We start from the raw sequence: 24,881 nt of genomic DNA on the forward strand, positions 1-24,881 counted from the left end.
ACACACACAGACAGACAGACAGACAGACAGACAGACAGACAGACACACTCGTTTCTCCAATGACTTGCCATCGTAACTAGTTCTGAAGTGACATTTTCGAATTAGTAACAAAGGTTTGAGCACATCTTTTGAGCCAGCAACAGCAGATCCTGACCAGTGGCAGAAGAAATTAGTTCCATGTGCAAATGCATTAATTAATTAAATGTTCCTTAAACTGTTGTATAAAAGCAATATTACACTTACAATAGGGCTATGCGATATGTAAAATTATTTTATTCATAATCACTTTATAAATATTGTGATATACGATTATATCGTCAATCCCCCTGCCGAGGGTCGGTGAATAGCTTTGCTTTAAAAATGTAATGAATTTATTAAAATTACGAAGTGATAAACAAATCTAATTTAACCACCTCCCCAAATCCAAATATTTATCATCTCCAATGACTCCATTTGCCATCACGCAAGTATCCGTCAATGACAACAGGCAAAATATAACTAATGACTACAGATTAAGAACTGAAGACAATTATAAATGTAAAGACAATAATAATAAAAAATAAACAAGCCTAATATATTCCCTGTCGTTCCCAAAATAATGCTGCCAATAGTGTGTTCTTATTGAATTTGTGTTTGTATTGCATTTTGGTAATAAAGTTAATGCTGCCTAAAATAAAGAAAATAAAACTACATTTTAGATTCAAGGTGAACATGTCTTGTATTATTTTACGATTTAGTCACTTTCATCTTTGTTTCTTTAATACAATAATACATATTACTGAACCTGCAGAGTTGTTCACAACGCATGGCAACTGCGTGGAAATAAAGTGAACTAAACTCACAGCACCTCCTGAGATGATCGGCAATCATTTGCATCGGTATTTTTGCAAACAGTTTTCAGATGAATGAAACAGAGAAAAGGGAGTGATAATGGGCTTGTTCCACATGAAAGGCTCATGCTGTACACCTTATAACAAACAGCGAATCAGACACAAGCATTGATGGCTTTTCCTTCGTCTGTTCTTAAAAATATAATAAAGTTAGTTCTTGTGACTAACAACATTTCTTGTCATGTGTCACTCCAAGACATCTTATCTCTCAGTGAAATCGGAAAGAGTAGACCAATATTCCGAAACACTGCCCCCAGTAGCCAAAGTGGTAAGAGTTGTAGGGCATTCAAGTCCAGGACAGGTCACCAAACGCTAGATGTGAAGCAAGTTGTTTTCAGCTTTACAGGACGTTATAATTTACTATGAAGAGAAAAGCATATATTTATAGATTCTATTCCTCGACCAAACCTGAACCTTACCTTTAACATTATTTTTTACTCCACTAATGGTTGAGGGAAAAGTTAAACCTCCGAATCATGCTCGTCATTGATTATTCAAACGTGATTACTGTCTGGCTTTGAACCCCAGTCTGTCACGCAGCTGATGCAACGCTCTGCCAATCGTGCCAGGTGGAAAGATAAATACATTTAAACCACTGCAAACATGTCTGATAAGAATGCTGCCAGTCAGCACGTCGGCATACACTCCGGTGACAGTCCGCTGAGCCGTGTACGTGATCGGTATCCTAGGGTACTGAAACTATCAGAAACATCATGCCGACTTCACGTGTGACCATATTGATTAAAATACTATTTAATTACATTAAAATTTTAAGGTCTGGCTGTAAATTCCTTCTTCAGATCAGTCTGAAGAACAAACATGATCTCACACCCTCTGCTAACAAACAGGTTTTGATCAACTTTGAAAATAAATTAAAAAAAACATACAATGTAGGGTCATGTTTTATGAAAAAGTAGGAAGGATATTTAGATCTACTGAAGTCTGTGTCTTTGACAATATCCAACCATATAAGAAAACAATGGCAGTGTAATGTTTAAATAATGTAAAGTCTTTTTACACAAAATAAATGTAGCCTAAAACGTCTAGGTTATGGATGTAACCTCCGTTTCCTGATGGAGGGAACGAGACGTTGTGTCGAAGAAGCGACACTAGGGGTCTCTCTTGAGCACAGAATATGCCTCTGTTCTATGAAAAAAGGCCAATGGGAATTAGGCAGACAGTATTTGCATACCCCGCCCCCGGACATTCGGGTATAAAAGTGGGGAAATACGTTGAGTTCATTCAGGATTTTTCTGATGAGCCGGAAATGGTCCGGCCACTACAGTGGCTCGGCTCAGCGATGTGGCCGGGAGCACACAACGTCTCGTTCCCTCCATCAGGGAACGGAGGTTACATCTGTAACCTAGACATTCCCCGTTTGTTGCTCACTTCGACGTTGTGTCGAAGAAGGTACACTAGGGGTCCACTTCAAATCACGCCATGCGCTGAACCATGTACGTGTACTGCTGACACAAGAGCGGGCAAGTATTTCACGTGCAAAGGTGACCAGTTGTGTCAGACTGCACGTACCCTTCCCCAATGCCCCATAAAAAGTCTTCAGAATCTGAGCCTAGCCGGGCCTCTTTTCTCTCTATGTTTCCCGCATAGAGCCAAACGGCTTGGGCCCTTACACACATCATGAGAAGGGGGTCTTATCCAGTTTCCTATTCTTTCAGGGGGAAAAGACCCTGCAGAGACCACACCTGCCCAGGAACAGGGAGGTAAAGTGGTGAAATATGTCACATGGGCCACTCAGGTCACATGTGGAAAAACTGGCGCAGTGGTAGATTCAGCCTCAAGGAGGGGGGCGTTGCTACAGCACGGGGACCGGAGGGCAGCTAGAACTGCCTAAGGGAGACGCGGGTCCACTCGCAAAGGAGGAGTCCATGCAGGAGTCCCGCCCTGTGGAGCACCTATTCCAGTACAGGGTAGATTGTGTACCCGCAGTGGATTGGGTCAGCGAATTCCTCTGCCGAATTGCGGATCCCATAGGGCTAGGAAAGAGTCATCCAGGGATCCGAATAAACGGAATCTCCTGGGAGAGAAAGCGCATGCTTTTACCTTGACCGAGGGAAAGGGCACTAGGTGCAAACGAGAAAACACGTGATGATACTGACTCAACCCTGAGATTGTAAAATCTCGAAAAGGTATTAGGTGTTGCCCAACCCACTGCTCTACATATGTCTGCCAGGGAGGTGCCCCTGGCCAGTGCCCACGAGGACGCAACACTCCTTTTTGAGTGTGCTCGGACCAGCAAGGGGGGAGGCACGGCCTGGGTGTGATAGGCCAATGAAATGGGGTCCACCACACAGTGGGAAAGCCTCTGTTTGGAGACAGCATTCCTTTTCCGCTGTCCACCAAAGCAGACAAAGAGCTGCTCAGAATGTCTAAAGCTCTGAGTGCAGTCCAAGTAGGTATGCAAAGCACATCCCGGACACAACAATGAAGGGGCTGGGGCTGGGTCTGCCTCCTCCTGGGGCAGTGCTCACTACCTGGTCTCTGAAGGGCGTGGTAGGAACATTGGGCACGTAGCCCGGTCGCGGTCTTAGGATCACATGTGTGTCTGCCGGACCGAACTCCAGGCAAGTGTCGCTAACAGAGAACGTTTGCAGGTCACCGACCCTCTTGGTGGAGGTGAGCGCGATCAGCAGGGCAGTCGGCGTGGGCAGCGCCCAGGCACAAAAGACAGCGATCATGGTTGTCTGAAGGCGAGAGATATTGACCGCATCCAGGAATAACACACAATCGTTAGGGCATCTTTAAAAAGATGCTTCATTAAAAAGACGTTCCAATGTGTGCTGCTCTTTTTGAATATACTCTTTTAGAGGGAAAATACTCTTTTATAATACACTCTAATGACCTGCAGAAGTGCCCAGTGGCGATCTCTGCTGTGCACCCGTGCAGAGAGGGGGAAAGCCGCTGTAATGCGGTGTAAGGATCCAGCAGATGTGCAGATAGAAGCCGTGGGATATTCAGCTCGCTGAACCATCAACCGCTCGGCTCTGAAGAGAAAATTTGAATGAGCTGTATGCACGTACCCTCCTTTATACCTGTATGTCAGAGGGAATGGCACGAAAATACCACTTGCCAATTCCCATTGGCCTTTTATCAAAGATCAGAGGTGTCTCGGCTGTCAAGAGCGACCCCTAGTGTCACTACATCGACACAACATAGAGTGAGTGACAGATAGGTAACACAACAAGTGCTAGTGACAAGCTATGCATTTTTTTCAAGAAGATAAGCTCTTGTGAAGTCTCTTAGAATCATATTTTACTGTTAGCAGTTAGTTCCGCTACGCCTGACTCATTGTGGCAGCAACAAAATTATAAATATCTTGGTTTGCAGGTGTTGGATCAGCACATTATACACACCTTCTGCCCCTCTCACACAAAATACCAACTTGGCGTCTTCCCAGTTGCTTTTTGGAAGACCAAACTCATTAATTAAAGCTTGTGACAGGAAACTTGTGCTTCCTGTACACTGGGTTCTTGTTCTCTCCCTCTCTCTTTCTCTCTCTCTTGCAGTTTGTGTAGGTGCTTTGTAGATTTAGGCCTTAGGTGCTCTTCTATGATGAATTACAACACTCATATCGACTGTATCACTTGCAATATCCAGAGCAGCGGCTCTAGAACATTGACCTCACAATCAATAGTGCAACAAACAAGACATTTGATAAATGTGACAATTGTATATACAGGGGCCCCAACAGTACTTGTACACTTAAGCCACACTTAAAATGTCATTGTATTCCATTATTTATTGTATTATATAAAACAATATGAAAACAAGTTGCAATTATTTTAAAGAAAATTAGTATAAGCACATCTTTTAAAGCAAAACTTGATATAAATAAAATCCATAACTATAAATATTAGATTATATTCATAACTTTAAAAAATTTAGAACTATCAACATATAAGGGCTATGATCAAACTGAAATTCTTAAAAAAGGAATCTACTGTACAAGAATAAGCAATCCTCCTGAATTTACTATTCCACACAACAGACCTCGAGGGATCTTAGCAAACAGGTGTCGTGGCAATCTCAGACACAAGAGAGTAAATTCTCCACAGTACCATGCATGGCAAGCTGCTAAACTAAATTATTTTGAATGTACACTACAGAGGCCGCAGGGAAACAGGGCGAAAGAATTTGTCCTCGAAACGGAGCACCATGCTGGAGTCTATTGATGTGCAAAATTCAGCGGAATGCAGGGGAATCTTGAATGGCTGCATTCCTCTCCTGCGTTCATAGCTGGAGGGTACAATCCCTATGTTTATTCATGTGGATGTTGCAAGGGCCCATCTATATCCATTTGCTGTGATATGTCAGCTGGCATTGAGTAAATCTGCAATTACGAAGGAAAACACTCCCATTCAGGGGCTTAATTATCATTATCAGTCTTATTAAATGGGAAACTGTTGCATAAATTTTACATGAGGAAGTAGTTCTGTCGTTTTTGCACACTGAAGAGGATAACAAATATCACATTTGAACATTAGTCTAGAACAGTGTTTCCCAACCCTGTTCCTGGAGGCCCCCCAACACTGCATATTTTGTATTCCTCCATTTTCTGACACCAAATTCAGGGGCATGTTCAGCCATGATAAAATGTAGCAAAACATTTATTTAAACAGAAATGGTGGTGTGATGAACACCCTGTTGTGTTACGCAATCGTTGCAACTATGGCAACTGAGAAGGCAATTCTTTGTGTTCTTTTCGAAGAATTTTGGAGCCTGGTGAAATTGGTTTAAACACGTGTTTACTACTACAAAATACGCTTGATGTTACAGTCATTGCCCTTGCAGTCCAGAATAGCAGAGTACATCCCAATCGAGTGAAGGGATATGTGGACACTGTGGTTCCTAATTATGGTGATCCAACATTTGCCTCGCATTTCAGGATGACAAGGCAAACATTTCTTCTAATGTCTTCAATTGTTGCATACAACAAGCTACAGAGGACACATTTGTAAAATTGCGAGGTTTATATACACATCAATGCTGATTGAGTAACACCTCTGACACACCCACCAAACTAGAGAAAACTTACCTCAAAAGCCCGTTTCACACCGTTTCGAGGAAACATGACATTCAACTCAGAAACCGTAGCAAAAGTGTGCACCCCGTTTTGAGATTGAACGTTCCCCTGGTCTTGGAGTCTCCACTAACGAGCTGATGAGTTGAATCAGGTGTGTTTGATTAGGGAGATATTCAAAATGTGTAGTGTTTGGGGCCTCCAGGAACAGGGTTGGGAAGGACTGGTCTAGAACATGCCTCGGCCACCCTCAGTGAACACTGATTGTTAAGGAAAAAGGTTCCATATCAGTTCGAAAAACTTCTGATATTTGTGCATTTGTGTAAGGTACTTATTGGTGTTAGTTTGATGACACACTGATTCTTGAGTACTAAGACAATCCAAAGAAGTCTATAATGCCTGGAGAGAACTAGCCATTAGCATTCATCTCAATGACAGTTGCTTGACTGGTGCATGCAGCCCCAGAAGTATGCTCATGGGCACTCAGGTTTTTTGAGCCAATCACCCAAGATGTAAACAGCAAGTGACTTCTTACTCAAGAGCTAAAGGAAAATGGAGTTATGACAACCCTGACTGGTAGCTTATGGCACATTCACAAGAATGTGCACAGTCTTAAACCCTCAGTGACTATCCTGACTAAACATGGCAACTTTTAAATGGGTTTTAATGGAGATTCTTTTGGGTCTATATGGTGGGCTAAATGGACCATAGTTACGGCCAGGGCTAAATAGACCATATTGACCAGGAAAACCTTGAATCCTTGGACAAAACAGACTACATAAGTGCAAAAATTAATTATGAACCAAGGAATTGTTTAGATTAGATTAGATACAACTTTATTGTGATTGTGCAAAATACAAGTACAGAGCCAATGAAATGCAGTTAGCATCTAACCAGAAGTGCAAATAGCAATATGTATATATAGTATGTATGTATGTATATATATATATATATATATATATATATATATATATATGTATATATATATATATATATATATATATATATATATATATATATATATATATATATATATATATATATATATATATATATATATATATATAAATAAATATGTGAGTATATACAATATACAATATGGATTTTTGATTGCAAAGTTATGATGTTGAGGAGCAGAGACCAGCTCAATGCAAATGTCTATAATACAGTACAAGGTGCAAATGAAGAAGCATAAACTGAAGGTGCATTGTACAGAATGAGGTATAAGTATGTAAATGAGTAAATATATGTATATGGCCGGTGGCCATAACAGTGCAAGCAGCATCAGGAGGTAGATGTTATGTGCAAGAAATGTGCAAGGGAATGTGCGAAAAATAAAAATTAAATAAATATATCTAAATTAATAAAAGAAAAATACATATGTGAAGTTCGGGTGGGATGTAGTGTTCAGCGCCTGAGTTTAGAGTTCAGTAGGCTGACAGCTGAAGGAAAGAAACTGTTCCTGAGTCTGCTGGTGTGACAGCGAAGACTCCTATAGCGTCTCCCAGATGGGAAAGGAGTGAACAGACCATGGTTGGGGTGATAGGTGTCTTTGATAATGCTTCTCACCCTCCATAGGCAGCATTTATTGTGAATGTCATTGATGGAGGGTAGCTGGACACCAGTGATGTATTGGGCAGTTTTCACCACCCGCTGGAGTGCCTTCTGATCTGAGATAGTGCAGTTGCCATACCACACTGTGATGCAGTTTGTTAAGACACTATCAATAGTGCAGTGGTAAAAGTTCAGCAGGATATGGGGGGACAGGTGAGCTTTCCTTAGCTTCCTAAGGAAGTAAAGGCGCTGTTGCGCCATTTTAATCAGAGTGGAGGAGTTGTAGGTCCAGGAAAGATCCTCAGAGATATGGACACCCAGGAACTTGAAGCTTGTCACACACTCCACTTCGTCCCCATCAATGTAGATGGGAGTGTGTGTCCTTTTCTAGTCCGCCGGTAGTCCACAATCAGTTCCTTGGTCTTCTGTGTGTTGAATGTGAGATTGTTGTTGGCACACCACACTACCAAGTGCTGTACCTCTTCCCTGTAGGCTGTCTCATCGTCGCCGCTGATCAGGCCTACCACCGTGGTTTCATCTGCAAACTTGATTATGGAGTTGGAGCCATACTCAGGTATACAGTCGAGGGTGAAGAGGGAGTAGAGGATTGGACTCAGCACACAGCCCTGTGGTGCACCAGTGTTCAAAGTGAGGGTGGAGGATTTGTAGTTGCTTATCCTAACAGACTGTGGTCTGTTAGTGAGGAAGTCCAGGGTCCAGTTGCAGAGGGAGGGGCTACTGCCAAGATCAGTGAGCTTGGAGTTCAGCTTGGATGGGATCACAGTATTGAAGGCAAAACTGAAATCGATGAATAGCATCCTGACATACGTATTATTTTTGTCCATGTGAGTCAGGGCGGAATGAAGAGCTGAGGCGATAGCATCCTCAGTTGACCTGTTGTGTTTGTAGGCGAACTGACATGGGTCCAGTGTTGGGGGCAGACATGTTTTCAGGATGGAGAGGACCAGCCTCTCAAAACACTTCGCTATGATGGGAGTAAGAGCAATGGGGCAGAAGTCAATGAGGGCCACTTCAGCAGCATGTTTTGGTACTGGTACAATGGTGGCTGTTTTGAAGCAGGTGGGGACAATTGCCTGGGCCAAGGAGAGGTTGAAAATGTTGGTGAAGACGTCAGCCATCTGTTCTGCACAGGCCCTGAGCATTCGGCCCGGGATGCCATCAGCGCCAACAGCTTTATGTGCATTCACTCTGCTCAGGGTGGAGCACACGCCACTGGAGGAAAATGTGAGTGGCAGACCATCAGGTGGGAGCTCAGCTTTTATGGGTTGTTCTGTGTTTCCACGATCAATGTGAGCATAAAAGGTGTTCAATTTGTCTGGGAGGGTGGCATTACTGGTTGGGGGGTGCTGTTCGGTGGTTTGTAGTTTGTGAGGTCATGGATGCCTGTCCACATACGTCGTGGTCATTGTCATAAAATTGTCCTCAATCCGCAGTTTGTAGTTGTATTTTGCTGCTTTAATTCCCCTCTTCAGACTGGCCCTGGATAAAGTGTAGGCTTTCCGGTCACCAGATCTGAAAGCAGCATCACGTGCCTTCAGCAGGAGTTGGACTTCCTTGTTCATCCAGGGTTTCTGATTCGGGTATGATTTAAGTGTTTTATGGGTGGTTACCATGTCGACACACCTGTTGGTGTGTTGCAGAACAGAATTTGTGTAGCTGTTAATGTCGGTGTGGGAGTCCAGGTTGGCCTGAGAAGCAAACACATTCCAGTCAGTGTTCTGGAACTCATGCTATAGTGAAGAGTCTGCTCCTTCCAGCCACACTTTTACAGTCCTCACAGTGGGTTTCACACATTTGATGATGGGGGTGTATTTGGGGAATAGGAACAGGGATAAGTGATCGGATTGTCCAACATGGGGGAGGGGGCTGGCTTTGTAGGCATCAGAGATGTTTGTATAAACATGATCAAGAGTGTTGTTTCCTCTTGCAGGGCAAAAAAACATTTTGATAAAATTTGGGGAGTGCTGTCCTCATATTGGCATGATTGAAATCGCCAGCAATGATAAAAGCTCCGTGCGGATGCGTTGTTTGCGGTTTACTAACAACAGACGAGAGTTCCTTCATGGCTAGCTTATTACTATTCACCTATGTTTTGTTCCTATCAATCAAGGATCAAAACTGTCTGATAAAATATGTTATTTTCCTGACATGTGAATTATTTATTACAAAAGCAAGCACTCAACTTTGATTAAGAATGAACTGAGAATATAGGGTGGTTTCAAACTGACTGCTCTATTGAAGCAAATCTGACTGGGTTGACAGATTATAGTGTTGACAAAAATTTGATAAATGTGACAAAAAAAAAGTCTGATTGTTGGCAAATCATAGTAAATAAAAATTAATAAACAATTATTTTTTATTATAATGTATAATAATTTATTTATATAATATAAATATACCTATATATATATATATACACCTCTCTCTCTCTCTCACTCTGTCTGTCTGTCTATCTATCTACCTACCTACATCTCTCTCTCTCTCTCTCTCTCTCTGAGAGACTCTGTCTGTCTTTATCTATATAATACATATATACGTCTCATATACATATATAAGCCTGTGTAAACTTTATTAACAAATAACAGGTGAAATATTAATGTAAGAGCAAAAGTATATACTATAATGTATATTCTACAGTACTTAGGGGTGTAGAGATGCATGGATGCATCGATCTGACAAATACATTTTTATGCATCGATTATGGAAATTACAAATCGGTTATCATCAGTACCCAGTGTGATACAGATGCAGTCACAGATTACACATACCTTCCTGCCACAGGCCTGAAGCATGCAATATTCAAGGGAAAAATTGCACTTTCAAAGTAAAAGGTTCATGCAGCAAAGTTCACTCTCTGTGAACCATAAGACAAACTGGTAAATGGATGGATGAATGCTGCTGAGTTCCGCTTTCTGTGTCATTATTCATAAATATTTGCACCCACTTGACCAAAGTGAGTTCATTGTTGTTGCTTTCTTCCCTGATTACGATATGATAGTATTTTATATCTCCATAAAATGTGTTATTTCTCCATAAAACAGTTTAGCCAAAAATAGAACTCAGTTTAAATAAATATGCAGACATGTGGCTGTGAACAAAAACACACACTTGTTCATTCATTCTCTTCATAGTGAATATTCCTCATTATCCTCTTCATATTCCAAAATGAATAGAGATTTCATGGATACTACATCCCAAATAAAACTGCCTTTACACGCCACTAAGGGATGGTTAACAAATCTATGGCCGTGCTCCATTTAAACCTGGATTGTATCTGCTTGCACATGACATATTTCATTCACAATTATTGGTGCAATAAATGTTAACATTACATATTAAAATCTATTCTGCTTATTGCATGGTTTACAAACCATCTGTTTGTGTGTGTTTCCATAAAGTCATTATGTTGCATCAGACATTATGTTATCCTTTATTGATATCAGATATCTATAATGGATGTAACACACTGTATCTGCAGTATATGTACCATATCATGTCTATAAGTAACATATCATTCATATCAATTATGCATGTAACACTACTTTTCTGTTTATATATGCAGACACACATTTAAGCCAAACCATCTGTGACTCTAGAGCTCAAGTCTGGTGCATGTATGTGCTCTTTAAATTAAGAATGTTCAGTGAAAAATATTTTTTGGGCATTTTTTTTTATATAATTATGAATTGTACAATATAATCGAATCTCTTTTTGTAAGTCGCTTTGGATAAAAGCATCTGCCAAATGAATACATTTAAATTTAAATGAATCTGATCGAATTGTGACCAAATATCATATTTCATGATGCATCATATTCATTAGGTAAAGATTTGTTATCGAATCGAAGTCAGAGAAAATATTTACAGCCCCTTTTTAATATATACTACTTGTTGCATCAATCAGAGGACAGGCAATTAGGCAGTGCGAGGTAGAAATGGACGGCATGTAATCTGGATTATGTAATCAGATTTCAAAAACCAAGTACTTGTAATTACATATATTGCATGTTAAAATGTGTGCAATCAGATAAGATTATCTTTTTTTTTATTCTTTTTTTAGTACATGTATACATTAGCTTATCTATCAGTCATAAAAGGAGTGCAAACTGATATTTAATATACAGAAAAATATATTTTCATAATTGTTTTTTTTTTCCACATCAAATAATTTATCCAAAAATAATAAAATTAGATTACCTAAAATATTACTAGTTATAATATATTTCATTTCAAAAGTAACAACTTTTTAGTGAGTATAATGCCATGATTTTGATAAAGGAAATAAAATGAAATTGTGCATTTGAATATGCTGTTTGTTTAACATACAGTTTTCTCTGGTGATCTAAAAAAAAAAAAATGGAAATTTTGCTATTTTAAAGTATATGGCAACTAATGGAATCAGTATGAAGTTACATATCTAATCCAATGCTGTCTTTTAACCTCCCCCATAGAGACATGAGACAAGATGAGGGTTTATATGTAATCTACAGGGCATTTAGAACCCATTTTATGAAAGCATTTCTTTTTCTCACCAAACAACTTTCAATTTCAGTCTCAATCCCCTCAATTGTTACACATTTATGATTCCAAAGCAATCCTGTGTGTATAATGAAATTACAATATTTCATCGGTTTATGCTGTACGCATCCAATTTAGCATCTAGAAGGGTTGAAATTTATGGGACAGAGTTCTAGACTGGCAGTGGCAAACCAAATAGATGAGCCCTTTTTGTGTTGCAATGAGTATTTTCAAATCCCAATTTAATCCATTTATTAACATGAGATGGTGTAGTTTTATGCACTGCAATTTTCCTTTTCTTTTGTTGTACAATGCAGAACAATCACCTGATGAAAGTCTGGGCATCCATCAGTCATTTAAAGCTTTTACATCCAACTGCTAATGAAAAAAATCCATTATCACAATGCTGGCTTTCACATCTACTTTCTAATGACTCAACCAAACCAAAAGTGCAAATTGGAAGCACACTGGGAGAGATTCCAACACCTCTCTAAAAACATGAACACATTGATGTGACAACAGTTAAAGGAATAGTTCAATCCAAAATGGAAATTCTGTCATCATTTGTCCAGACTCATGTTTCTTCAAACCTCTCTGGCCATATGGATGCATTTGAAGGTGCTTTAGGCCAGTTTTAGAGCTTGACAGCCCTTCTAGACAATTCACATTCATTGTATGCAGCATCGAGATTTTGCTAAACATTCCTTTTTGGGATCAAATAATGACATCATTTTCAATTCTGGGTAAACTCCCTTTAATAGAAAAAATAAATAAATGGATGGAGTCTTTAAAACAAATAACTGTCTGGGCTCCTGTCATCCATAACTAAAGAAAGCCTACCATTCAATTGACATAATGTTTAATGTGTGGTCACATGAGGTTGTGTATGGCACGTCACTATTTCACTTCACATTAAAATCACAATTATGGGATGTGGACGCTGTCAGCTCTCAATTCATTCTGTAGGCCAAGATGCACCTATTGAAGCATTTGTATGCATACTTAGCACATGTCCACCCCACTGTCTGAATATATAACTGAGGCATACCTCGCAAAGAAATGCATTCCTGAAGGTCCAATACACTTACCGTAACATCATGATGTGAATTAAAATGGCAGTTGGAGAGAAAGGCCGATTATAAAAGGTCATTGTCTCTCGTTGCTTGCTTAGTGTTGCACTTCTAGAATAGCTTATGGTTCTAAAAAATGACGTGGCAACAGACGGTTGGGTTGTAATGGCAAACTCTGAATCATTCAAAGTGGGCATTCTGTTGAGGTCTGTTCAAAAATAGTACACAAAGTAAGATATGATGCAAACCGCCCACAAAACTGAAAAGCTCTTATGAAAAAGCTCTAATCAGATTGTTTCAATGAAACTCAACTTCCGGGATTGGGGGTGCCCAGGCTTTTATTAGTCAGCCAGAAAACACAATTTTTCATTTAGCTAAAGGTCTGGCTATGCAAGACATATATATATATATATATATATATATATATATATACATACACACACACATACACACATACATATATACACACACTCACTTTGGCCTTTTATATTATCATAATTATTAGAAAAGCATGTTTCCCCTGTCACGGCGCACAATATCTTGCTTCAGCGGGACTTCAAATAGCCTATTCCAAATCCGGAAGTCCAGAGCCAGGAATTCCGCGATGCCGCTCCGCTTCTGTCAGTGGAGAAATCGTAAAATCAATGAGCAGCCTGCTCGTAGCCGGCAACTTCAAAACAGTCTCACTTGACTAGAGTGACGACTTTCCTTTCCTGTACTTCATGCGGGCTCCTCAATAATACTGCTGTATCCGCTGCTCTGCCGTCGGCACCTTCACAGAAATGAACAACAACTAAACGACTCCTTTAGCTCGAATGCAAAGAAAACACACACACACACGCATCAGTGTGGGAGAAAAAGAACCACTTCCCTTTAATCGGAGTTTTGTGAGCGTTGATACTGTAAAGTCCAAGAGTCGGCTCCACCAAGGCACAAAAGATCCAGTCAGCAACAACACCAAGGGAAAAGAAGATTCGCAAGCCAGTCCACTACCACACACGGCACATCCATCCGCCCAGAGCGTTCACCTCCTCGGTAAGAGATCTAGCCTCCTTTTATTAGGAGTGATCTAATCAGCTGGCAAATTAGATCGCTGATGGGAACGGGGTTCTACAGGTGTGTCAATTAGTGTTTGTTGTTGCAGTTTGTGAAAGAGGGAAAACGGTACTATCAAATGTCCAGCAACATCACAGCAAACAATATAATCAATCCACAGCAAACCATAAGGAAAAACACAGCAAACAAATATAAAGTTTTAGAAGAAACAATCACTATATCAATCAATAACAATTCCCAAAATTAAATAAGGTTAACCATCAATCACACTGCTCCACTTGTTTTATATTATGACATATACAGTGATATCACTAGTGTTTGAGACGTCAATGGTGTTGTCAACCCTATCTGTTTAGGCTGTCTCAGTTGATTGTGTCTCTATATGTAATCTCAGACTGACATGATGAACAGTTATTTCCGGTCCTCGAATCTGATTGGACAAGAGACGTTCCATGAGCACTGATGGTCACCATCAGCACTCCGAAGCTTCACTGTGTATCACTCTGCTTGTGTTCATGCTGTTCTAAACTAAAGTATAAGAGCAGTGTATATCTGTTAAGAGCTATGGTTTGTCTTGCTTTTTTTTACATTACACATGTTAGCCAGCAGGTGGTGGAAAAAGATCATTTTTGTGTGTAATATGAGCCAGTTAGGTGACGTGAAGTGAATCCGCGTCAGCTGTTTACATACAACAGCTCTTCGTGATCTTCAGAAAGCTGACAGCATCTCTGCTTGGGTGTGGCAACCGGTGATTTAACATCTCTCTCTCACTCTCTCGATCTGAAGTGACATTTTTGAATTACTAACAAAGTTTTTCCAAATTATTTTTAAATTTACTTGTTCATTGAACTGTTGTATATATGCAATATCACACTTGCAATATATTTATATATATATATATATATATATATATATATATATATATACACACTCACCTAAAGGATTATTAGGAACACCATACTAATACTGTGTTTGACCCCTTTCGCCTTCAGAACTGCCTTAATTCTACGTGGCATTGATTCAACAAGGTGCTGAAAGCATTCTTTAGAAATGTTGGCCCATATTGATAGGATAGCATCTTGCAGTTGATGGAGATTTGTGGGATGCACATCCAGGGCATGAAGCTCCCGTTCCACCACATCCCAAAGATGCTCTATTGGGTTGAGATCTGGTGACTGTGGGGGCCATTTTAGTACAGTGAACTCATTGTCATGTTCAAGAAACCAATTTGAAATGATTCGAGCTTTGTGACATGGTGCATTATCCTGCTGGAAGTAGCCATCAGAGGATGGGTACATGGTGGCCATAAAGGGATGGACATGGTCAGAAACAATGCTCAGGTAGGCCGTGGCATTTAAACAATGCCTAATTGGCACTAAGGGGCCTAAAGTGTGCCAAGAAAACATCCCCCACACCATTACACCACCATCACCAGCCTGCACAGTGGTAAAAAGGCATGATGGATCCATGTTCTCATTCTGTTTACGCCAAATTCTGACTCTACCATCTGAATGTCTCAACAGAAATCGAGACTCATCAGACCAGGCAACATTTTTCCAGTCTTCAACTGTCCAATTTTGGTGAGCTCTTGCAAATTGTAGCCTCTTTTTCCTATTTGTAGTGGAGATGAGTGGTACCCGGTGGGGTCTTCTGCTGTTGTAGCCCATCCGCCTCAAGGTTGTGCGTGTTGTGGCTTCACAAATGCTTTGCTGCATACCTCGGTTGTAACAGAAGGCAAAGTTGCTCTTCTATCAGCTTGAATCAGTCGGCCCATTCTCCTCTGACCTCTAGCATCAACAAGGCATTTTCGCCCACAGGACTGCCGCATACTGGATGTTTTCCCTTTTCACACCATTCTTTGTAAACCCTAGAAATGGTTGCGCGTGAAAATCCCAGTAACTGAGCAGATTGTGAAATACTCAGACCGGCCCGTCTGGCACCAACAACCATGCCACGCTCAAAATTGCTTAAATCACCTTTCTTTCCCATTCTGACATTCAGTTTGGAGTTCAGGAGATTGTCTTGACCAGGACCACACCCCTAAATGCATTGAAGCAACTGCCATATGATTGGTTGATTAGATAATTGCATTAATGAGAAATTGAACAGGTGTTCCTAATAATCCTTTAGGTGAGTGTGTATATATATATATATATATATATATATATATATATATATATAATCTTATTGAATAATAAGGAATTTTCCTACCATCAGCAATTCAAGTACAACCTTCATGTTTTTAACGATTCCCAGTCAACAGAGAGTAGTAAGCGCAACTCCAGCTGCTCAGGCAATGCGCAGTTGAACAGGCACAACAAAACAAACTTCCTGAGAGTAGACAGCACAAGATAAATTGTGTTACTGCATTATAGCATCTGAATGAAGTGCAACTCTGAATGCAGGGGTCTTGAGATGTGCTTTACCAGGTTTCAAACAACGTTTAAGTTGATAGAGTCCTAAAAATGCTGTGCTTATTACGTGACACAACAAAAGTGAGATGCTCAAAACAAACTGAAAATTGTGTACATTGACGAGTCCTCTGGAAAGCCCTAGTAATCCCTTATTTAAAAGTCTTCCTCTGACAGACTGACAAATTCAAAAGCAAAATGGATTGCAGTGGACTTTATTATAGGCTTATGTTTAATGATCTGGAAATAAATAATATATTGCTGTCTAAAGCAACATTTTTATTGCCTGACAAAAGCTTTACTCTTGTTCCAAAATAATGTAATGTATTTTAATTTTCTGATTATATAATATATATATAATGATTCAAATTCAAAACCATAATAGCCCTGATCTTCATTTGAAATATTGGCTTTTCATTTACAGTTCAATAATTGAAGCCATTGCACCTTTGCCCTTTGAATCCAAGTACACTGGGATGTTATCTCTTAAAATTGGCCACGTGGTCACTTAAAAGTGCTGTCCTTTCGAGGTCCAAGGCCAAGTGGGAAGGGTAAGTAATCCCAGCACCACAGAGTGTTTTGTGATCACTCCAACTTAGTTGATGAGTCTGTAAGAGTTATTGTTCCATCCAAGACAGATCTATTAAGGTGCGATTCATCACAGAAGAACAGAGGGCCTGCACTACCTTTGCTGTTTGTCCAAGAGGGAACTGGATGGGGAAGATGCATGACTTACCATCGAAATGCTACCAAGCACAGATGCAGTCAGGCAGCTGTGATTAAGAGCATCTTAGCCAAGGGAAAGACATGGGTGAAGAGCTTCACCTGCGCAATTCAGCACGGACCCCCTTGTGGAGGTAAATTTCATTCAATCTCACCAGAGGGCATGAATCGCAGGCTGTGGATTGGTGAGGTTTTAGAGGACTGGAAGAAAGGTTGAAAGCATGGCACCTCAAGCTAAACTGGGAGTGTCAAAGTAATTTTCAGGCTTTTAAATGGCGAATAGCTGGCGAATGCGCAAGGCTTCCCACGCGGTGGTTGCCAAGAGAAAGATGGGTACATCAGGAGCGGAATGAATAAAGATTCCATCAGACATGCTTGTGTTTCGGGTGACTAACCTCTTGCTGAACTTGCTCTCATTTCATGCGGCTTTCTGCGAGACGCTGACAGCATGGTTTTTTGCAAATACAGCTGCCACAAAGCAATTCATCCCAGTTCTACCACCTGTGACTCCAAGACATCCCTTTAGGATGCCTTTAGCTACCTGTCTCTTTTTTTATCTTAAGAGTGGTCTGAAATAATTAAACATGTCCAAAACATTTGCATTTATGCGACGGTCGAAGTGAGGGGAATTAAATAAGAATTCATTGCAGCCGGTAAAAGTGATGGTTATTTGCAACCACTGTCTTCACTGGTTTAGCACAAAATTCACTGAGGGAATTATGCAGATCAGGCAAGAGCAGAAAGCCACTCACAAAATCACTGATGAATGCCGCTGACTGTTGTCCAGTTTGCTTTCGGAAAGCCAATTCATTGTATTCCCGCTTGATTTCAATGTGACACAGCTTTTTCAAACCCATAAAATGCCACTTACACATTCCTATCTGTCAAAGCTTTTTCTATTGTGTAGATTCCCTTACAATGCAGTAAATGTATACATTAATCGCTTTGACTTTTTCCTTGGAATTGAAATTGTCAAAATCTACCAGTTGAGCTACAGGAACTACAAAATATGACAACTTTCATGAGCTATGCTAACACGGGGTGAACATCCAATTTAGCAAGCAAATTTTCTTAGATTACTTTATGTCTCTAAAGAGCATTTCTCACAAAAAGGTTCTGCGGATGCTGAAAATGGGGGTCCTGACAAAGGACGTGCAATTTTAAGCTACGTCAGCAAAACAAGCTTTTAGGGCACTGTAATCCTTTTAGATGGGCTGTTCTGGGATTGAATACCACAGACACTGGCATTGACGTGTATGGGTGGCAGGTGATGCATGCGTTTCTGTGAAGTATGGAAAAATGCCTGGAGTGAAGCCGGGTGTTTGGTTTCCCCCCTTGGCTCCTGGGAATCAGCTATAATACCCATTCTGGAAGAGGACCATTGATTCGGTTAATTTTATGCTGGAAAATGATTTCCCTGATGGCCAGTTTCATCAGAGCGCATTGTCTGCGGAAAATGTGCTCTAAAACAAATGATAAAGCACCTCATGCTCTCTGTTTAATGCGGATGTTTGGAATTCACTTTCACTTTGGCCCTAAAGGCCCCTCACTCATCGAGATAGAAGAGAGAGAGAAAGAGGCACATAAACTAGATGTCTAAGTCAGATGTCTCATTAAAATGGCTTCGCATGGCATGAAAAATACTAACTCAGACAACTGACCAGCTTGTCAACACACTGTGTGAAAAAGGGCACATTTCGTTGCAAGGTTCATTAGCAGAAACACACATAATTAGTAGCTTTCTGAGATATTGATGGATTTTCTTGCATGCTAATGTCGAGCTTCAAAATGCACTGTGAATTTCAGAAATCCAGCTGTAATGCATCTAAATACATTTAGCACTTTACCAAAATATTTGCGTACTTATTGTACAGTTTCAAGTAGGGGTGGTGTGATATACCGGTTGAAATGAATAACTGATAGAAATCTGTTGATGGGTATACATTTTCGAGAATCATTACTGTCATGTTATCCTAAACACTGACTCATGGTATGGAATGGGCATTCCCTTTAGTTTCTGTTGCTTTCCCTGTCATGCTTAACTACTAGTGCTTGTTCTCATACTATCAAACATGGATTTAAACGTGATCAGAGTTAATTACCTCAGAAATTATTAAGTAACATTTCTTGTAGTTACATATAGTGTGTAGGAAGGTTTCTAGTTTTCCATGGCAACACCAAATAAAGAAATTGGGCACAGAAGTTTTATGGAGAGGGTTGTCTCAGAAAATAGAGCACAGTTAACTAAAAAAAGCTATTTATTTAAAATTAAAATGGAATCAAAACAATGATGAAGAGTACATTTTTTAAAAGTGATTTGAGTAATTTGTGTCAAGCTTATTGTGGATGGACAACTATAAAGTATGCAACATTGCTATGTTTGTTTAAACGACCCATCCAGCCTGACATAGAAACATTCGTTCAACCAATGTCAAGAGTTCTGGGGTGGGTCTATCTGTTTACCCAACCAATGGCAATAGGAGTGTTCAAGACAACTGTTTGATTTTTTTTTTCTTTTGTTTTAAAATTAAATTTGTTGAAACTTTCCCCTCACAACAGTTTTCATAATTCTGTTATACATGTTAAATGTGTATTATGGAATGGAATATAGGGGAGTAAACGTCTATTATATCATTTGTGAAAGTAACGAGTTACTCACTAATTGAGTACTCTTAATTGGATACTTTCTTACTCAAGTAATTATTTATGTTAGTACTTTTACTTCTACTTGAGTAATGTTTTTAAGTAATTTTACTTTTTCTTGAGTACAGTTTTTGAATACTCTACCCACCTCTGTTTAGGAGAAGGTTTAGGGTTAGATTTTAGGGGTTAGCGTTAGGTTTTAGGTTCACGGTTTGGTTAGGGTTATGCTTAGGGTGAGAGGTAAGGTTAACAGTGTAACTTCAAATGTAATTAAATGCAGGTACTTTAAATCTAAGTACAATGCAAGTGAATGCAATTTTGAAGCTCCAAAAATAAAAAAACTCAGCATAAAATAATCCACAGGACTCCAGTGGTTCAATCAATACATTCAGCAGCAATATGACAGGTGAGTAACTGTCACGATTCCCTTGTTGTCTGCCCTGGGTTTCACTTGTCATTGTTAAATGTACTACACTTCCCAGAATCCACCTGCCATCACCACTGCCATATTGTTCATTGTTCTCACCTGTGTCTAATTCAGTCATTCAGTCACTCCCTGGTTATTTAAGCCCTGCTTTTTGTTCACTCCTTGTCGTTCGTTGAATGTTGTCAAGCCTGATCTGTGTTTCCCTGCCTGAGTTCTTAGTTTATGTTTATTTCCCCATCGAGGGTTTTTCCTTTGTGTTTGATTAATAAATAAAGAAGCCTGCATTTAGATCCTCTCTCCTCGCTGCCTCATTCCTAACAGAACGAACGACCAACTATGGATCTAGCAGGGTTCCTCATGGAGCTGACACAGGCAGACTTGACTGTCCGGGAGTTCTCCTACTTTTTCACCAACGTGGCCAGTTGCACCGGCTGGGATGACCACACTCTGAAGGTGGCGTACCGGTTCGGTGTTCCCAAACACCGGTGGTGGGAACTCCCAGAGACCGGAGACTGCACCTGGCGGGAGTACGCGGGACTCATCTTGGAGGAGTTCGCTGCCGGGGAACCACCTCTCCAGATCCCAGCTCCCGCCTCTGGGCTTTCCTCTCCAGCCACGGTGAGTGAGCCAACCCCCACGCCTGCCGTGGTCAACGAACCAACGCTGCTAACTTCATCCGCCCAGAGGAGGAGGAGAAGAAAGCCTGTAGCCTTGACCGTCCAAGAGGCAGTACCCCCCGAGCTTTCCAGAGCTCCGCCTTCCGAGCTTTCCAGAGCTCCGCCTTCCGAGTTTCCCGAGCTTTCCAGAGCTCTGCCTCCCGAGCTTCCTAGAGCTCGGCCTCTCGAGCCTTCCGGGGCTTCGCCTCACAAGCCTCTCGAGCCTTCCAGGGGTCCGCCTCTCAAGTCTCCCGAGCCTTCTACGGCTCCGCTCCCAGAGCCTCCCGAGCCTCCTTCGACTCTGCCTCTCGAGCCTCCTATGCCCTCCAGGCATCCGCCTCTAGAGCCTCCTACGGCGCCACTTTCCTCGGCTCCGCCTCCCGAGCCTCCTACGGCTCCCCCTCCAGAGCCTTCCAGGGCTCCGCCTCTCAAGCCTCTCGAGCCTTCCAGGGCTCCGCCTCTCAAGCCTCCCGAGCCTTCCAGGGGTCCGCCTCTCAAGTCTCCCAAGCCTTCTATGGCTCCGCTCCCAGAGCCTCTCGAGCCTCCTTCGGCTCTGCCTCTCGAGCCTCCTACGGCTCCTCCTCCGGAGCCCTCCAGGCCTCCGCCTCTAGAGCCTCCTACGGCGCCACTTTCCTTGGCTCCGCCTCCCGAGCCTCCCTCGGCTCCGCCTCCAGAGCCTCCCTCAGTTCTGCCTCCTGAGCCTCCCTCAGTTCTGCCTCCTGAGCCTCCCTCAGTTCTGCCTCCTGAGCCTCCCGAGCTCTGCCCCTGAGGCCTCCGAGCCTCCAGAGCCTCCTACGGCTCCGCCTCCCGAGCCCCCTACGGCTCCGCTTCCAGAGCCTCCTACGGCTCCGCCTCCCGAGCCTTCCAGGTCACCGCCTCTAGGGCCTCCTCCCAGGCCTCCTGACCCGGACCCTGACCTGTGGCCTCCTCCCAGGCCCCCTGACCCAGTCCCTGTCCTGTGGCCTCCTCCAAGGGCCCCTGACCCTGTTCCTGATGGGTGGCCAGCTCCCAGGCCTCCTGACCCTGTTCTTGCCCGGTGGCCAGCTCCCAGACCACCTGACCCTGTTCCCGTCCTGTGGCCTCCTCCCAGGTTCCCCAAACCGGTCCTTGCCCTGTGGCCAGCTCCCAGGCCTCCTGAACCTATCCTTGCCTGGTGGCCAGCTCCCAGACCACCTGAACCTGTCCTTACCCTTTGTGGCCCCTTGGACTTCCTGTCTGCCCCCTGTGCCTCCTTGGACTGCCTGTCTGCCCCCTGTGCCTGCTTGGACTGCCTGTCTGCCCTTTGTGCCCCTTGGACTGCCTGTTTTCCCCTTGTACTCCCTTGGTCTGTCTGTTTGCCCCTTGTGCTCCTCTGGTCTGTCTGTTTGCCCCCCCTCCTCCTTGGACGATTTTTTTTTTTTTTCATTTTTTTTTTTCCTCTGAGGAGCGTCTGGAAGCCGCTCCTTTGAGGGGGAGCTATGTCACGATTCCCTTGTTGTCTGCCCTGGGTTTCACTTGTCATTGTTAAATGTACTACACTTCCCAGAATCCACCTGCCATCACCACTGCCATTTTGTTCATTGTTCTCACCTGTGTCTAATTCAGTCATCACTCCCTGGTTATTTAAGCCCTGCTTTTTGTTCACTCCTTGTCGTTCGTTGAATGTTGTCAAGCCTGATCTGTGTTTCCCTGCCTGAGTTCTTAGTTTATGTTTGTTTCCCCATCGAGGGTTTTTCCTTTGTGTTTGTTTTGTGTTTGTTTAATAAATAAAGAAGCCTGCATTTAGATCCTCTCTCCTCGCTGCCTCATTCCTAACAGTAACAGATCAATATATTTTTTTTCTTTACTATTAATTCTCCTCCCTGGCCGGTCAATCTCCACTTTCACTTCCACATTCTTCTTGTGTTTTTGGTGATTCACATTTTATATGCATATCACCACAAACTGGACAGGGAGAAAAATTTCTAGCAAAAAAATATTGGTCTGTTTCTCACCTACACCTATCATATCTCTTCTGAAGACATGGATTAAAACACTGTAATCATATGGATTCATTTTAGGCTGCCTTTATTTGCTTGTTTTGAACAACACAATTTTGGCACCCATTCACTTGCACTGTAAGGACATACTGAGAAAAGAAAGTCATACACATCTCGATGTCATGAGGGTGAGTAAATGATGAGAGAATTTAAATTTTTGGTGAAGTATCATTAAACAGGAAAAAGGTTCCCACCTCTGGTTTAACCACAAATATCACAATTAAAATATGGCTACTTTAGTAGAACCATGGTTGATTTTAGTGGTGGATAAAGCTATTGAGATGGGACACAAAATATGGCTAAAATTTTGAGTGAATGCAAAACTATTTCAAATAATAAATTCCCTCCCTGTCCTCTAAGGTGCTGCAAAGCGATGTTATGCAGAAATATAAAACTTCACCTTTAATACGTTGGGATACTTCTCCAGCACACTGAGAATATTGTGAGATTTTTACGGAATTCGGCCATCTCTAATTCCAGACTCACATGCATCTTAAACCGCACATTCCTTTTTGAAATTCCAAGGCACTGACTAAAATGGTAAAATCATGTCTCAATTTAATTTATTAGCAGAGAGACTTGTTATGGTATTGATTCACCAATTCAGTTCACTTAAAGACATCCAGCCTAGTACTGCTGTGCAGGTAAATAGGGTTTCCGGAGTAGAGAGGCACGCACATGTGTGTGTGTATGCGAGTGTGTGTGTAAGTGTGTGTAATATCTCACCATCTGTTTTCAGAGTCAGGGGCGTTGGTGGGCTCAGGACTCTGGTGTTGGTCACAGTGTTCTTCACTTGGCACACGTAGCTGCCCACATCCGAGGGCTGCACCTTGGAGATATACAGATTTCCCGTCTCCTGCGAGATGAAACGGCGGCTGTCCTCCGCCACGAACGAGGGGAGCTCGTTGAACACCCAGCTGTAGAAAATTTCTGCTGGGGCAGAAGGAGAGCATGCAGATGAGCTGCAAGAACAAGGTGCAGTGGTCCCTAAGGAGCTCCTGTCTAAATCTGCATTGTAGCAGCCTGCCCTTGCCAGAGCAAGGGCTCTGGGAGAGGGAGCTTGGGAGCTTATGTTTAGGTGATATGTATTAATTCTGTGCTCTACTAGACAGGGTTCAGGGCAAGCAGACCTGCATGTTCTAAATATATATATATATATATATATAGATAGATCTACTGTTTTTTTCAACATTGTACTGAACTGAATTGGAATGAGAAAAGTAACAATGTGCCCTAAACAGGCAGCAAGAGATAACATTAACTATTATAATTTTTATTATTATAATTGTTTTTTGCAGCGTCTCACACTGTCTGAGTTGTGTTTTTAAGAGTCAATGTAAAGTAAATGGTATACTCAATACAATTCTTCTTGAAATCAAAACAAAGTATCTGATGGGCAACACTTCTTAGTGTTCATTTATACATGACAGAACTATGCATTTTTCTTCAACGAAATTACAATACAAAACTTAAGAGCCTATTATATGCACATTGTATACAAAAATAAATAATAATAAAAGGAAAAATGGGTCCTGGGTAGCTCAGTTAGTAAAGAAGCTGACTACCACCCCTGGAGTCGCGAGTTTGAATCCAGGGCATGCTGAGCGACTAAGTAAAAAAATTGGCCAGGTTGCTAGGGAGGGTAGAGTCACATGGCATAACATCCTCATGGTTGCTATAATGTGGTGAGACACGTGGTGAGTTGTGCGTGGATGCCGTGGAGAATAGCGTGAAGCATCCACACGTGCTATGTCTCCACGGTAATGCGCTCAACAAGCCATGTGATAGGATGCAAGGATTGACGGTCTCAGATGCGGAGGCAGCTGAGATTTGTCCTCCGCCACCTGGATTGAGGCG

At 41.8% G+C, this 24,881-nt stretch overlaps 1 protein-coding gene across 1 annotated transcript in view; it reads right to left on the reverse strand.

Moving 5' to 3' along the window:
- cntn5 (contactin 5) overlaps nt 1-24,881 on the reverse strand; it is a 411,731-nt gene that overhangs the window by 93,903 nt on the left and 292,947 nt on the right. Inside the window, exon 7 of the mRNA XM_052097793.1 lies at nt 23,751-23,954. Within this exon, the coding sequence (XP_051953753.1) occupies nt 23,751-23,954 (204 nt within the window). The remainder of the gene's footprint in view (nt 1-23,750; nt 23,955-24,881) is intronic.

Source organism: Xyrauchen texanus, chromosome 29 (genome assembly GCF_025860055.1).
Source record: "Xyrauchen texanus isolate HMW12.3.18 chromosome 29, RBS_HiC_50CHRs, whole genome shotgun sequence".
Taxonomy (NCBI): domain Eukaryota; kingdom Metazoa; phylum Chordata; class Actinopteri; order Cypriniformes; family Catostomidae; genus Xyrauchen; species Xyrauchen texanus.